Consider the following 15887-nt stretch of genomic DNA (forward strand, 5'->3'; position numbering starts at 1 on the left):
TAGGGGTTCATACATCGGTTCAGACATCACGGTTCGGTTCGGTACAATGGAGGGAAAAGCATGACAAAAATGCAGAAGGCATTTTTTTTTATTGTGCATGTCTCAGGCTGTACCACCTAGTGTCATCCAGTCTCTCTCCCCTGAGCTCGCTGCAACAGCCTGAAGCATATAAAGTAAGATGTAAACAGTAAACAATAGGCTAAGTAGCTAGCTACCCCACATCATCTCCAGACTCCATCTGGAACTTGTAAACAAAATACGACAATCAGCTAGTAGTGTGATATGGGAGACAAGCGCTGCTCTCATATGTGAATGCACAGAGCAGGGGTGTTAAAAGAGCAGCTTCGGTTACACAGAGCAGTTGGCGAATTGTGGCGTTAGCTTCACACGCTAACAGCGGAGCTAGCAGCAAACAGCGAAGCTAACAGCTAACGGCGGAGCTAAAAGCGAAGCAAATGGGCCTGGAAGCCATTTGTGGTCGAGGCAAGAAGGGATACAGCTACAGTACATCGGTGTTTGGTTGTATATGGAAGGGACTAGTTTGCTTCGCGTGGACTCACTCATTGACATATATAGGACTCACTGGACCGACTGGACATGTAGGCGGAGCTTCAGAGCTAAAGCGGGGCTACAGATTAGGTGTCCCTAAGAAACGCGTATGTAACAGTAGTTCCACATTACATTCAATTCAAAACGCAAGTTTTATTTATTTTATACCGTGTATTTTCCGTGTCAATTCATGTACCGAACTGAGACGCCCGTACCGTTTCTGTTCAATACGAATACATGTACCGTTCCACCCCTACTGCTGAGTGAACAGAAAAGGCTCCAGGATTAATAAATCCTGGCTGTTAGCCTGGTCAGGAGCAGGCTAGCTGTACAGAAGAAATCTCCATGGTAACGTAGGTGCCTCTGCTTTTGTGAAACCAAGTCAAGGCTAAATTGAGCCAGGTTAACTGAGAAATCCCGGCTTAATCCCTTATCTTGGTTTTGTGAAATAGCCCTCCGGTATAATATCCAACAACAAGGTTGATTTTATATATGAAAGTAGAAAAATACTTTTAGTGATTCATTTACTGAAACCCATTTTTTAATCACTGCTGTTCCATTCCACTCTGACAAAAGTGAGTTTGGCATTTTTTTTTATCATCAATGCATAACAGGTTCATGTAGTTTCTCTCTCTAATGGCAGAGGGTAACTTAGTAATGTGAAACCAGGTCAAATGTAGCAACACAACAGGGTGTGTTCACATCAGTCAAACACCTTGTGATGCTGTGCTGACATTATGCTTGTCATGAGATGTCTTTGGAACACAACAGAAATGCATTGATGTAATTTCCTAGATGTCCCACAATGACATGTACACAGATCTTCCAAATAAGCTGACAAAAATACTGTGCTTGTTACTGCTTTTTTGAAACAACACGAGTGTTTTAGGATTTGAAGCCATCATCGGCAAGATGACAACATGTGTCCGTTCCTTCCACTGCCGTTACAAATCACTGTTGACATTTTTTTTATTTTATGATGTCATGGGTTGATTCTGTTTAGGCATGATGTAGTTAGATATGGGGGAAAAAGGTATGGTTAAATAACTACTGTGTTGACTTCATGGCCACAATAATAACCACTTGGATAAGGTTTGGGAATGACCATGGTCATGATTTAAAGAAACCAACGTTGACTTTTGGTTGGAAACAAGAAATGAACAGCGTTGTCCCGTGTTAAAGTCACCTGACTTCCTTATAATTACTACAGACACTAGAGGGGTCTGTCACTTGAACATGTAAATCGATATATATGTATATGTATATATCGATTTGGGGCATTTTTGTCAATTTTCTCGGGAGGACAGTCTCATTTGGACATTTTACATACATTTTCTGTATAACTTACATTTAAAATTGAATAATGACTATGAGGTTGACTACTGACTCCAGCTTTAATGGACTTTTAGAGACTTCTACTACAGTACAATGTTTGAGGTCTGTTTTCATTTTTCAGTGGCAAAAAAAATCCTAATTACAGTACAATATATTGTACAACACGGTAGTGACATTGATAGGGTTACAATTGCTGGTTTCCTCCAAATCTGGATGTAAAACCCCTAAAAGTAAAGGATAAGGCTCCTTTATGACCTTTCTTATATCCTGTATTTGTTTTAATTATTGTAACAATTTATTTTTTACAAGTATTGTATGTGTATCGAAAGCCTGATATGTTGTATATCTCTGTGTCATATTAGTAAGTTTAGTTTGTTATCCTTTTTGTGTTAGGACACACCAATGAGCCACACCACTACACTGAGTAACATGTTCCTTCACTACGGTGAACATGGGCACAGTAGATCACTTGTTGTCAATCCTATATACACAGTCCTGCTGCTTTAAAGGGTCATTTGTTTTCAACCTGGACCTTATTTTCCTATATTTTTATGTGTAAATGACGGATGGGAACTACAATCTTTGAAATTGGTTCAGTATTAAGTGAGAACGCTGTGAGCAGCAGCAGCAGACCGGGCTGCAATGTAATCTTATGGGGCAAATGCGCATCGTCAATTTCGTCCACTAACAGTGCTGTTTTTGCCACGACAGGCTCACAGTGTCTGACAACATTATAGAAAGGATCACTATAGAGATAGGCCTTTTTAAAACCTCTTTAGGACCTTTTTGTTTAACCCAAACCAACTCTCAGGTTGCTAGTTCTAAACCCACCAGTCTCCATTTCAAAAAACAATACTTTTAGCGTGTATAGAGCCAACATATTTTCACATGTAAATCAATTAACTATGTGTTAATTTCAACCAAAACTAGAGTTGTGATTGTTGCTAAAGTGGAAAGACGACCCAAAACTGCTTTTCATAGTTAAATTTTTTTTCCTGTCAACTTTGAATGAAGTGTATTTTACGATGCTAAAATTGCTTTTTATTTACATCAAGTCTGGTGGCTTTAGCGAACGCAATTTTGAGAATGTTTTTATGTTTAAAAAAAGGATCGGCCTCCTTAGAAATCCTTTCCAAAATGTTGTCAGACGCACAGATATTTAAATACTCACTAGAGCACCAAATGGCTATTAATTCACCACTGCAAATAGTCCCCAATTAATGGACAATGTATTCATGTTTTAATACATTTAGCTAAAAACTACAGTGCCCAGTAATTTGTTTAGCCTTTACTGTAATTATAAATAAAGTAAGTAAATAAAGTATACTGTACATTTGTGACCCATATTTAAAGATTTACGACATCAGTAGAAACCCATGTGTTCGGGCCTGAGTGCCAGTTACTGTGTAGGGAAGTAAGAAAGTATTGAGTAAAGGTGTTGGCTTTGGGATTTTCATGGGATTTGTTGACAATAACAAAATAGAATAACGCCAGCCTTTTCCTTTAAAACTTAAAGTCATTCCTCAAACCTCATAGATATTGTTGAATTTGAAGATTGTTTAAATGCTGGTGTTTTATGGGTAAGGCTCTTGATGTTAGAACACTGTACTGTAGCCAATTCTACGAAAAAGGGTTGACTGCCACTCAACACTGTAAAACTGGTTGAACTAGTTTAACGTCTGCATGAAGATTTCAAACATACCACTGAATGTTTTGTTTTTTTTTACTTTATTTTTATTCCCAGTGAAATCATATTATCCATTATTATAAATGTTTTGCATAATATGCTGAATGTTTTTAAATACACTTCAATTCTACACAATTCTAAACCATGACAATTGTATTTCCTGTTTAATAAAGAGACAGCATGCGCTACTGGTTTATGTATCGAAAAAATAAATGATATCAGTCAGAAACTTGCACCTCAGTTTCCTTTCTGACAGCCAGCATGAAAAGCTGGGTCAACATCACTACATTACACAACCATGCTGATAAGATTAAGTTAAAAGATTTGATCTATTTTATTATAGTAATGCATTCATTTTAAATTGCTCTGGACTGTCAACTTTAAAATCAAACTTTTGAATGTAAACAGTAAAAAAAACCAAATCAAAACCTAAAAAATAGGCACACAAAAGAATCTAATTTATGTAAAAAAAAAAATCAGTGATTTCAGTAAATAAAAACTTTCTTTTTATGTTGTATTGAACCAAGATATTGGTCAAATATTTTATACTGTAAATTCACAATATATCACACACACAATATATATAGAGTGCTGTACAAGTTTCATTCCATCATACCCCTAGTTGACCATTAACATCCTTCTTGCACAGCTTAGATTTACATTCAAATAAAAATGAGGTTTGATATATACGTAGAATAGCTCTCATTCAATCCAGTCATCGTGTCGTCATCGTGTCTTGTCGGTACAGTAGTTTCACACTACATCTTTTGTAATGTTTTCTCGTTCCTCAAGAAACACTCTTGCCTCCACCAAAGAAATCCGAATTGATCAGAAAACCAGTTATGTGTGTCACTAAAAGAAAAGCAACTTGTGATGCAATCATAACCTCACAACGAAGGAGGGTAACTCAAGAAAAGTAAAATAATTCAAAGTCTTTCTTAGGAGAGAATGGGCTTTTCAGACATAGGCCCGGCTGGTGGCTTCGGACCTGGCACCAGAGTACTTGACTGGATACTCTGGGCTGGAGTCTTTGGCAGGGCAGGAGCTGCAGAGGAGGCCACCACCCAAGATGAGAAGCCCAGCTGTGCCCCAGCCGATGTAGAGTGAAGCCCCCAACTCTCTCCTCTGGGCTTCGATTAAGGTGGGGTTGTAGAAATCCCGGATAATGGTGTTGGCAGACCAGCAGACGGGGATGAGGATAAGAACACCGGAAATAATGAAGATGACTCCCGACGCAATGGCCACCTTGACTTTGGAATTTTCATCCTCCACAAAGTTGGTGCACTTGCCTCCCATAACTCCCAAGAGAATTCCAAAGACAGCAGCGATGATGGCGATGACCACAAGAGCTCTGGCAGCCTGAAGGTCCTGCGGTAGAGCCAGCAGAGAATCATAGATCTTGCACTGCATCTGGCCTGTACTCTGCGTCACACAGTTCATCCACAAGCCTTCCCAGATGACCTGCGCTGTCACAATGTTGGCTCCAATGAAGGCTGTAACCTTCCACATGGGCAGAATACACACGATGATGGTCCCCAGAGAGCCAATGATGCCCAGGGCAAAGCCCAGCATCTGTCGTCCCATTGACACCATGATGAGGTCTTGTTTGAAGCACTTGAACAGGAGCAGAAGAGTTGAAGTTTGAAGGAGCAGGTCAGCACAGCTCGGGTTGTAAAGTTGAATACAGACTGTTGTACATTTCCTGTGGTTATAAGGATGTCTTACGTGAAGGTGGAGTCAGAACATCCTTCCCTCTGACCTGAAACCGGTGCACTGGCCCAACCAGATTCTTCACATTATTTGTATGCGGACAGGGAGTAGTTTCGACGAGATTACATCAGCCTTAAATGACTTTATGTAAAAGAAGCCTGTAAAAAAAAAAACACCAACATGGGTGGGAGTACCACCGGATGGCAGATGTTAACGGAAGGAGCGTCCATTTATGGTTTTACTAATTACTTCTCTTTGATCATCACCATATATTATAGGCCTATACTATTCAAGGTATATATTGTTTTGTTTTTCAATCAGAATGACAGTCCTCCCTGAGATTAGATCACAAGAAAAACCTTTTTTCTTTTGTATTGTCTTTATTTAACAGGTGTTTTTCATGTCTCTGTGTATTTCAGATTACAGTGAAAGAACACCGCAATTCAAATAAATTAAGATTGTTTTATAAAAACCTTTGTTATTATTCTTATAGGTTTATAGAGGACAATTTATATGGATTTATTTTTTCATTTCTGCCTCTCACTCACCCAGACACAGAAACATAGTGCCTCGACCGTGTAAAATATCAGAGATTTTTCATAGCACTGCATAAAATAGCAACGATATGTTGTGATAATGACTGCACAAACAGATTAGTGAATACAAACAAACATTTTACTGAAAAATAGTTGCATTTACAGAAAAACACATCACAAATCATCACTATTTACAAAATCTGCTCTGTATTACAAGATAATAAATATATAGACAGTGGCATCAGTATGAGAAGCAATGCAACTTTTCGTGCACAAAGCCATGTTGACATATTTCTCTTACATCTAGACTTCATAAACTTCTTAAATGTCTACTTTAGAGCACAAAATCAATCCAAAAGAGAAAACATTTTATGAAAGCTCTCTAATAATCAAAAGGTCACAGTGATAGTTTGAGTGAATTCATTTTAAATCCCAACAATGTATTGGAATACATACCATCCTCTAGAAATACAATGTTTATTTTGGTGCAATTTTACTGTCTAAATATATAAGTTCCTAAAGCCATCCTGGCAAAAAAAATCTTTGTCCTCTGTCCTTTTCATTTTTAGAGGTATTGTCTAGCAGTGTATGTAGGTGGTACTGCATACGGTTTGTTAGGTACGTATGTCCCAGTGCCTGTGTATGGTTGGCTGGAAGGGGGAGCATACACAGGAGCATATGTTGCTGGGTTTGGCCCTGGGCCAGCGTAAGGGTACATAGGTGCTGGTGGATAGCCTGGGTATCCATACATGGGTTTTTGTGGCGGGCAGGACGTGGTTAGGATGATCCCACCGATCAGAAGAATCACAGCAGAGCCCCAGCCGATGTAGATGGCGGCTCCAATTTCCCTCTTCTGTGTCTCAATGGTCAAGGGGTTCTGAAAGTCTGTGATGGTGACGGCTGCAGACCAGGAGGCGGGGATCAGGACCAGGATGGCAGAAACAATGAGGAGACAGCCACCTATGATCACCACATTTGCCTTTGATGATTCATTCTTAAGGCAGCTGGTGCACCTGACTCCAATGAAGGTAATCATGAAGCCGATAAAGCCGAAGAGGATTGAGATGACGACGAGGGCTTGGGCAGCTTGCAGATCCCGGGTCAAAGTCAAAACAGAGTTTTGAAGCTTGCACTGCATCTGCCCAGTGCTCTGCATCACACAGTTCATCCACAGGCCGTCCCACACGATTTGGGCTGTCGTGATGTTAGCTCCAATGTAGGAGGTCACTCTCCACATGGGGATCCCACAGGTCACTGCCAGCCCAATGAGGCCTATGAAGCTTATGACCTGACCGGTCACTTCCTTGCCAATCCTTCCCATGGTAAAGAGACTTTGTCTGCGGCAGGAGAGAAGAGCGTTTCAGCATACAGATTGGGTCCTCTTTCGGAGTGACACAGCTCTCTCACTTGTTGTTTGTCAGAGAATGTACAGGAGGAGGGATGTTTCGTCGTCAGACGAGTTATTCTGGCCAAACAAGATTCCTCTTCCTAGAGCTAGAGGAGTGGCACCCATTTTTAAACAACGTCTTGTTTTTGTTCTTGGAAAACACACTTTCATGTGCAGATTTTCCTGCAGATTGGACAGGGTTATTGGATGAAATTACAGCCACTCAGGGACTTCAAAGGTCCTGAAACCAGCTCAGCTCAGACTGTGAAAGACAGCAAATGATCAAATCACCTCTAGTTGTTTCCACAAGTAGCCTCTTTGCTGTGTTCATTTAAAATCAGAGTAGGGGTGGGGCATCTTAAGACAAATTGCTAATGAGATCTCTTATGAAACTCATGTTATTATTATATTTAAGTCTAAAGAGACTTAGCAAGTGTCTATTGTTCATAATAGAAGACATAGAGACTTTTACACTGTTGTGTTCGCTACCACATTAAGGCAATTTTGGAGAAAAAGAAAGGTTTTCACAAGATGGAATTTTTTTGACACTAGTGGCTTGGTCAAATAAGGTTAAATGTGTTTAGATATCCTGTTGAGTGACTGAACTTAAGCTGTCAACCACAGTAAACACTTGGGTTAGTTAGACATAAAAAAAATAGATATGACACAAGACCCAGAATTATTGGTCTTTTTTGTTACTAGGACTCCACCATGCTTGTATCACTGATGTTGAATGCATGTTGTATGGCAGTGTGGCAGGTGATGAAAAGAAGGAACAGAAAGCAGACGTTAACATGGCCCGTGCTATGATCAGGACACAAGATGTGGCCCAGTTAAGACAGATACTCAGCCCAAGCCGAGGAGGAGGGATCTGTTTCAGTATTGGTAACAATGACTTGGAGAGTGGATGAGACACAGGAAACCAGTCCCATCAGCTGATGCTGTCAATTTGCATCTAAAAAAAACTACTACAGCCTATGACAAATACCTGTTGGGTAAATAAACTGTTCACACACCTTATCCAGAAATGTGATCATGCATCAACAACAATCTCCACATTGCAATCGAGTGACCAAAATGTGTTTTGTGAAAGCTAATGATTGATCGATTTTTACTTTAATTTAAACCAACCTCTCTCTGAATAATGAAATGGTTCACCTGCTTTAGCAGAACACCCTTCACATTTAAAATAATTGTCATTTTCCCTCTATATTTTGAAGAACAGATGGCTTAGTACATTTTCATCATCAGAGGAGTAGAAGCTTAAGCCATGAACACTTCTGAACTCATGTGTCTACTGACCATTCGTCAAGATCAGGGTGTTCAAATCCCTGATGATGGTGTTAGATGTCCAGGACACCGGGATGAGACACAGCAGCCCACCACAAGATAAAGAAACCCCAATACACAAGAACAGTCTTCAACTTGGTTCAGCCTGGATGCTGTTAGCGCATTTGCCTCTGACGGCGCTCACCAAGATTCTGATGAAAAATCTCTGCCGGACTGAGGGCAAGATAGATTAGACAGATGTGGTTTATTGGGACTGCTATACCAATCTGTTCCATGGTGCGTAAATAGCTTTTTTTCTTTTGGAAATGAACCCCAAACAATTTAAGAATGTATAGATTAAGGAGGTAATATATCTTCTATCCCGTTTCCCATGGAAACTACATCACAACAGTAACACCCTTGCATATGTTGGTTAATTCATGTTAACCACATTGCTGCATAACCATGTCCTCAGCTTACCTTGTGATGTTGAAAAATGTACCTCTTTTCCTTCCTGTATAGTACTATTATATGCTTTGAGTTTCTCAAAAGTAAGTAAACATTACCCAATGATTATAGAATTTATTTAAAGTAACAGAACATTACAAGATTCAGAAACAGAAATATAAAAGTGGAATTTGCATGCTGTGTGAAAATGAAAAGGACAACAGATAAAAAATGCACAGATTTTCCTTCACCAACAGTGTTTACTTATTTTTTCTAAGATATATCTAATCAATGCAAAACTTATAAAACTTATAAAACTAACTAAAAAGAAGTTATATTTGAAGGAAGTATGTTTTTTGTCTTTGTATTTGTTGAGATGTTACTATCTGAATGACAATGAAGAAAAGGTACACTGTGAATCCCTTACAACAATAAACTACTAAATATTTACACATTTACACACGATTAATTATGATCATGATTTACATCCTAGTTACTCATCATCCAGACACAGTACAACATGAATTCAAATTTTTAAAAAGGCTCTTCCATTTTGAAATTTTAGACTGAGTCATAAACATATGCCAAGTTCCTGTTTTGGTGTTTAAGTAGACTTTTGACTCATCATAGCAGGAAACGGCACAATGGTAACATTGATGGTGAATTCGTTCTATCTAGGTGTGACAGTGAGCCAGCATGCACAATCCCAGGGCCCCGCTGGCACAGCTAAATGGGATGCAGTCATTGCAACAACAAACAACAACCAAAAATGGCAGAGGATGGCAGATTTCTCTCAAGTCTTCTAAATTCCTGTGACCTCAAAGGTCCATTTAAGAAGTGCTAACCATCCTATACGTATTCTCTTGATGTGGAGGCTGACTTCACAGGTGTGAATTTGGATGGGTAGTGGGGGTGTACATTGGTGGGAGGGCAGTTCCAACACATTAGCCCCCCTCCCAACAGCAGCAGTGCAGCAGCCGCCCAGCCGATGTACAGCGACGCTCCTAACTCATACCTCTGGGCTTCGATTATCAGCGGGTTGTAGAAGTTGCTGACGATGGTGTTGGCAGACCAGGAGACTGGAATGAGACAGAGCAACCCCGAGATGATGAACAAAACTCCAGCCATGATGCAAGCCTTCGACTTGGCTTGCTCCTCCTCGATGCAGTTGGTGCATTTCCCGCCAGCGATTGACAAGATCAGTCCAAAGATTCCAGCCAGGATGGAGATGATGATCATGGCACGAGCGGCCTGCAGGTCTTGAGGCAGAGCCAGCATGGAGTCATACACCTTGCACTGCATCTGGCCTGTACTCTGCACCACACAGTTCATCCACATGCCTTGCCAGATGGTCTGAGCCGTAATGATGTTGGCCCCGATGAAAGCGGTGACCTTCCACATGGGCAAGACGCACACCACGATGACCATGAACCAGCCAATCACAGCCAACGATATACTAATGATCTGAATCCCCTGAGAAACCATTTTGCTCGCTTGGTTCCACACTCTAAATCCAAGAAGAAAGACAAGTAGAATGGTGTGAGATTGTATTTATATGGTTGTTGTGGGAGAATAAGGGACACAGACATGAGGGTATGTGATACCACAGTCCTCAGCTCCTATTGGCTAGAATGAGTTTACACACAAACAAAGATGCAGGGACCTTTAGCAGTGCTGACCTGCTTGAATCCAAAGCTTCAAGGTCAAATACAAAAAAAAAATAAAAAATCCTGGATCCTAATCCATCAACCTTTTACTCAAAGATAACTCAAAGTGACAAAGATTTCAAAGTAAAAAGTTGGGCTACAAGCAGAAAAGCAGGAAAATTGAAAAATTATACTTCCTCTAAATATAAATCTTTATAAACCTTTAATTATTATAATATGGCACATGAGTGACTAACCCACCTTTTCATGTTGATTAACCGTGTTTTTTAAGATTGTACAGTAAATGTGGTATACATCCAACTCGTTGAAGACGAAAACGAGTATCAGGTCTGAACAAGAACAAAAGCCAAACACATACAATAGGTTATGTTATTTAAAAATATGCTGTATGATTATAAAATGTGCATCACAAATTATATGACAACTACAGGTGATAAAAGTATTGTTACTTGTTACTGGGTGTTTATACATGATCATATGTGACAAACAGGATGTGTTATTTTGTTAACAGCAAGAGGCAGTGTTGGACAGGTAATGCCTCAGAAATTGGGAAAATGTAAGTTTCCTGTAAAAACAAACAAACATGCAGCTCATAATTCATAAGGATGATATAAAAAGTCTGACTGGATTATATGCACGTCTAATACTGGGTTGTTCATAAATTAGAGTGTACTTCGTTGCTTCGTACATAACGTTGTAAAGTAGTTATATATTATGTCTGAATTAAGTTCTAATGTTTTCCACACTTCTTTTGTCTGCAGGATAAGTGAATTAGGAGTATTTACACTATATTTAGGATTTATTATAGTATTTATTATTGGGACAACTTGATAGTATGTATAATTTTGAATTCTTTTTATTAAATGTTTATCATTGGTTTCACAGTTATTAAATCTATGGGTTGTGTAAAAGAGAGTCACACCTCCTTTATTCTTTCTGAAGCTTCCATCTTAGCTTGAGAAGAAGTTGTTTTTATGTTTTTATGTTATGAAATCTAAAAGAACAAAACAAAGCATGATAATTCAATGTTAATAAAAAACTTTATTTACAGTTTCAGACAGTCACATATAAAACACATTTTGAAATGAAATTTGTAAAATTGTACAAATGGATGAAAACAAAGGAAAATAAATCAATGAATCAAGTTGTTATATGCTGTTCCAATATATAGATGTGTATTTTTTTCACTCCCACCAACTAAGCATTGTGTCACTCAGTCCATATTGTTTGGGTGTGGTGCAAATATCTCCATCCTGGCACTGATAAAACAAATCTATAGAAGTGCTGTAACTCGACATGAAAGTGTCAAAATCAACTGTGAGCACAATGAAAATTCAAATCATACTTTTTGTGGCAACATAAATCAATGTCATGGACCACGAAGCATTTCATTCAAGTCATTTTTTTTAAGCTCTTTGGCTTTTCTCTCCTCAGACATAGTCCTTGGGTGCATTTGAACGGGGAGCAGAGTACTTGGCAGAAAAGTTATCCTTGGGAGGGCAGTTGGCACAGAGGAGTGCACCACCCAGGATGAGGAGGCCTGAGGCCCCCCAGCCGATGAAGAGTGAAGCTCCAAGCTCCCTTTTGTCAAGGCCCAACATTGGGTTGTAGAAGTTCTGTATGATGGTGTTTGCTGTCCAACTCACAGGGATGAGACACAAAACACCAGCAACGATAAAGATCACACCAGATGTCACGCCGATTTTGGCCTTGGCGCTCTCCTCTTCCACACAGTTGGTGCATTTGCCCCCCGCGAGAGAGAGTAGGATGCCAACGACGCCAAGCAGCACAGATATGATGGTGAGGGCGCGGGCAGCTTGGAGGTCCGAGGAAAGGGCCAGCATTGAGTCATAAACCTTGCACTGCATCTGACCTGTGCTCTGGACCACACAGCTCATCCAAATGCCCTCCCAAGTGGTTTGAGCGGTGACAATGTTTTGGCCGACGAAGGCTGTCACTTTCCACTGGGGTAGGATGCAAGTAATGATGACCCCAATCCAGCCGATAATGCAAAGGGCAGTGCCCATCATCTGAAAGCCGGCCGACACCATGTCTCCTCAGAAAGCTTCGTCGTCCAAAAAAAACAAAATGGTCCAAAAGTGTGTGTCTCTGGAAGGCAGTTAAGTCTTGCTTGAGAGATCCCCAAGAGTAAATGTTAGGGTAAGGTTGGAGCGGGTCTTTTATACCCTTAACTCGGGAGGGGCTTGACACACACGCACATTGTTACACAGCTGTGACGTGATGACTACCCCCACCCTGAACCGTGGGCATGTGTATTCATGTCAGTTTTTGTCTCAGTCAGGTAATCATATAAACTGGAATAGCCCCACTGTGACTCACAGGCATTGAGATCCGTTGAGCACTCAAAAAAAAAAAAAAAAAAAACACCATCAGCCACACCCTCAAAATGCCATTAAGTAGCTTTTGGTCCTGTTTTCTGTACTGTCGGAACAGTGATAGAAAATACTACTACTCCTTTAAAAGTCATGCTTGTACTAAAAAACAGCTTTTATGGAACTGTGTAGCTTTGTAACAGCTTTGTTTAAGAATGCTTACTTTGTATTTTTGAGTTCACCCAAGTAGTTCTCAAATGTTTCCTAGATCTAATGACTGTTCTTTTCAGGCTGTAAAGGAGCACATACTATTTTAATTGTGATTAAAACGAGAGCGACAGCAATAATTTTCTCAGTTTCAGGATTTCATCAAACATTGACTATTTGTTTGTAAAGGAGTGAAGGTGTGTTTTCCATCCTCTGATGTCAGTACACTCATTTTAATAAAGTCATACCTGTCATTTCCATTTTCCATTCAATTGGAGACAAAGGTGGAACTCACAAGCAACTTTTGTCCACAGTTGTCCAATTGTACAGACTGAAAATTGAGTGAAAATGTACGTATTTCAGAATATATGAGTGCATAAATCTACTATTCTCTTCCTTACTTCACTATACTATTTACTATATAGTCTTAGAATTAAATACTTAGTATACAGGATTTAATCAAGAGCCACTGTTGTGAAAATGACTAGATTATTTAAATCCAAATTCTTGGCCTCTACTGCAGCTATACTGTTGACATTACTAACAAAACAACATAGCATATTGTTAAAATTGTCATCTTGCCCTCAATAAATAAATCACTTTGATAAACTACAGAATGCAGCTGGTTGAGTAAATGCTCAGATCATTCTGGTATTAATTAGTCCCACTATACCCTATTTACAGTGTACAAATGTAACAAACAAGTACATGACATCCTACACTGATTACGCTGATTTAAACAGGCTTATTCGCACAGTAGTGCAACAGAATAGCATTGTTGGCACAGCTAAAGGACACGCCCATTTAAATATTTTACAAGATTTTAATAATGATGCCATTAAAAAGGAAAACCAAAACAATAATAATTTCAGTGATTGTTTCCTTAAGAACCCTATTTGTCCAGTCATAAAGAAGTACTTTATATTAAACGTGCATTCTACAGTAGTTGAAAAATCAAAGCTGACCTTGCAGTGATGTCAGTCCTTAAAGGCTGATGGGTTGCAGCCTTCTCCTGTAGGTTTCCTTGGGAGAAAAATGGGCACTCTGCAGTCCGACGGTCCCACTTGGTTTATCGACAGTTTTCCACAGCAATGAGAAGATATCAGGAGGACGATGTTGGGGAAAAGGCAAACACTATGGCAAGTGATTCCTCTTGACACAAAAAGAGAGAATAGTGAGAGGGGGCAAAGAGAGGTAGAGAGGGAATCAGATTGTTTCAGAAATGAATGGAGCCAGTGTTTAAGGGCCAAAACTGCCGTTAGGACTATAATGCCTCTATTTTATCCAAGGTAGGATCATTAAAGCTACCTCAGCTTGGCTATGGAGATTGGGTTCCACACACAAGGAGGCAGGGAGGAATTTCCACAATTAAGAATCTGAGGAGAGATGGTTTTAAGGTAAGATTAGTCCTGATGTGCAAGTACTGATAAGCATCAGAGTGGCCAAAATCTAGTCCCATATTTTTGAAAGATTCCCATACTGTAATTATGGTAATCATGCAGCAACTTCACAATGCATACAACGCACTGTATCAGCTGAATAATCTTATATATGCATAATCAAATATTTTCAAATCAGATTGTAAAATAAAGTCATGCTAAATTAAGCTGGTTATGTGAAACTTTGTGGGGGGGTTTTGTTAGAGTAAAGGGCGTGAAAAATGTCAACATTTCAGTGTTCAGCTGAAAATGTTTGCCAAAGTAATTAATGGTGCCAGAAAACTATAATGAAGAGCTCAAGTCTCCTCATTGAGACTTCAACTTTGCAACAAAGCATAGTACAATCTTTGCAGCAACAGGTGAAAGACTCGACTCCAGCAGCCGTGAGAAAATGCCAGAGGGAGCCGAAGTGACGAGTGTCAGCAGGTAGTTCAAGGCAAGCCCAGACTTTGCAGTAACGGCTGCCTTTGGCTCCCACTCAGGTGTCCAACCCTTCAGTTAAACTGGCTGGGTCATTATGCATATCAATGCAAAAGTAAACAACAGCCATGTTCTTTGGAACGTTCATGAAGTTTCCTAAGGTTCAATTGAAATAAAGTTAAACACATATAAATGAAACATATGTTATGAATTAAATATATGTGTATTGTACATATGGAAACACTACAGCCATTTTGAATGTTCAGGGTGGGTTAACTACAAAAGTTGGGAACAATATTATCATCGCTGCTTGAATTTAGCAGAAAAAAAGTAAGATATAGCTTCAAATATACAATCTCTTTAGATTCTTGATGTACTGTCAGTTCAGTTGTCCCACATTTCAAAAATATGTAAACACATTTGTTTTTAATGCATTTGGTTTCTGTAAATCTGTAAAATAATAAATGTTTTCTTGATGTCCAATGTCGGATACAAACATTGTGCATCTTGGTGGACAATATGACATTGTGCTCCCCACTCTTGAGTTCATGTACAAAATCTAAATGGTATTTTGGAGTTTGTTTGGAGTTAACTTAATAATCTATTATCTTGTAGTTGAACCAGACAACTGATATATTTGTGTTTCTCACAAGTTTAGTGTGGTGGATTTGTGGATGTAAACACATGCGGTAAAGCCGCTCTGCGCTGGCCGTTCCTTTGTTTTCCTATGGGGCCCAACTAGGCACAGGCCTACCCTTGGCGTCCCGCACCACTCGGAATTGCGCCGTGCGCTGCGCTCAAAGTTCAAATTATTTCAACTTTGACCTTGTTGCCGCTGACCTGTCAAGGCTCAACCAATTCCAGAACGTTCCTGCGCTGCGCTTTGCCTCTCTGCTCTGTG

The 15887-nt window shown here is 39.6% G+C and overlaps 5 protein-coding genes across 6 annotated transcripts in view; all 5 read right to left on the minus strand.

The window, feature by feature from the left end:
• LOC116039885 (claudin-4-like) overlaps positions 1-15887 on the minus strand; it is a 69999-nt gene that overhangs the window by 10119 nt on the left and 43993 nt on the right. Inside the window, exon 1 of one of the 2 annotated variants that reach the window (XM_031284989.2) lies at positions 14093-14201. The exons of the other annotated variant lie outside the window; for it this stretch is intronic. The gene's annotated coding sequence lies outside the window, so the exon portion shown is untranslated. Of the gene's footprint in view, positions 1-14092; positions 14202-15887 lie in introns of those variants that run through there. 2 annotated transcript variants of the gene reach the window in all.
• LOC116039893 (claudin-4-like) lies at positions 4025-5273 on the minus strand. Its single transcript, XM_031285011.2, has one exon. The coding sequence runs from the start codon at positions 5162-5164 to the stop codon at positions 4529-4531; it is 636 nt and encodes a 211-aa protein (XP_031140871.1). The 5' UTR covers positions 5165-5273; the 3' UTR covers positions 4025-4528.
• On the minus strand, positions 5939-7245 carry cldnf (claudin f). The gene has a single exon (XM_031284901.1). The coding sequence runs from the start codon at positions 7136-7138 to the stop codon at positions 6383-6385; it is 756 nt and encodes a 251-aa protein (XP_031140761.1). The 5' UTR covers positions 7139-7245; the 3' UTR covers positions 5939-6382.
• Positions 9705-10427, minus strand: LOC116039877 (claudin-4-like). The gene has a single exon (XM_031284976.1). It carries the CDS (start codon positions 10403-10405, stop codon positions 9770-9772), a length of 636 nt encoding a protein of 211 aa, XP_031140836.1. The 5' UTR covers positions 10406-10427; the 3' UTR covers positions 9705-9769.
• On the minus strand, positions 11609-12756 carry LOC116039900 (claudin-4-like). The gene has a single exon (XM_031285039.2). The coding sequence runs from the start codon at positions 12636-12638 to the stop codon at positions 12018-12020; it is 621 nt and encodes a 206-aa protein (XP_031140899.1). The 5' UTR covers positions 12639-12756; the 3' UTR covers positions 11609-12017.

Source organism: Sander lucioperca, chromosome 5, assembly GCF_008315115.2.
Source record: "Sander lucioperca isolate FBNREF2018 chromosome 5, SLUC_FBN_1.2, whole genome shotgun sequence".
NCBI lineage: Eukaryota > Metazoa > Chordata > Actinopteri > Perciformes > Percidae > Sander > Sander lucioperca.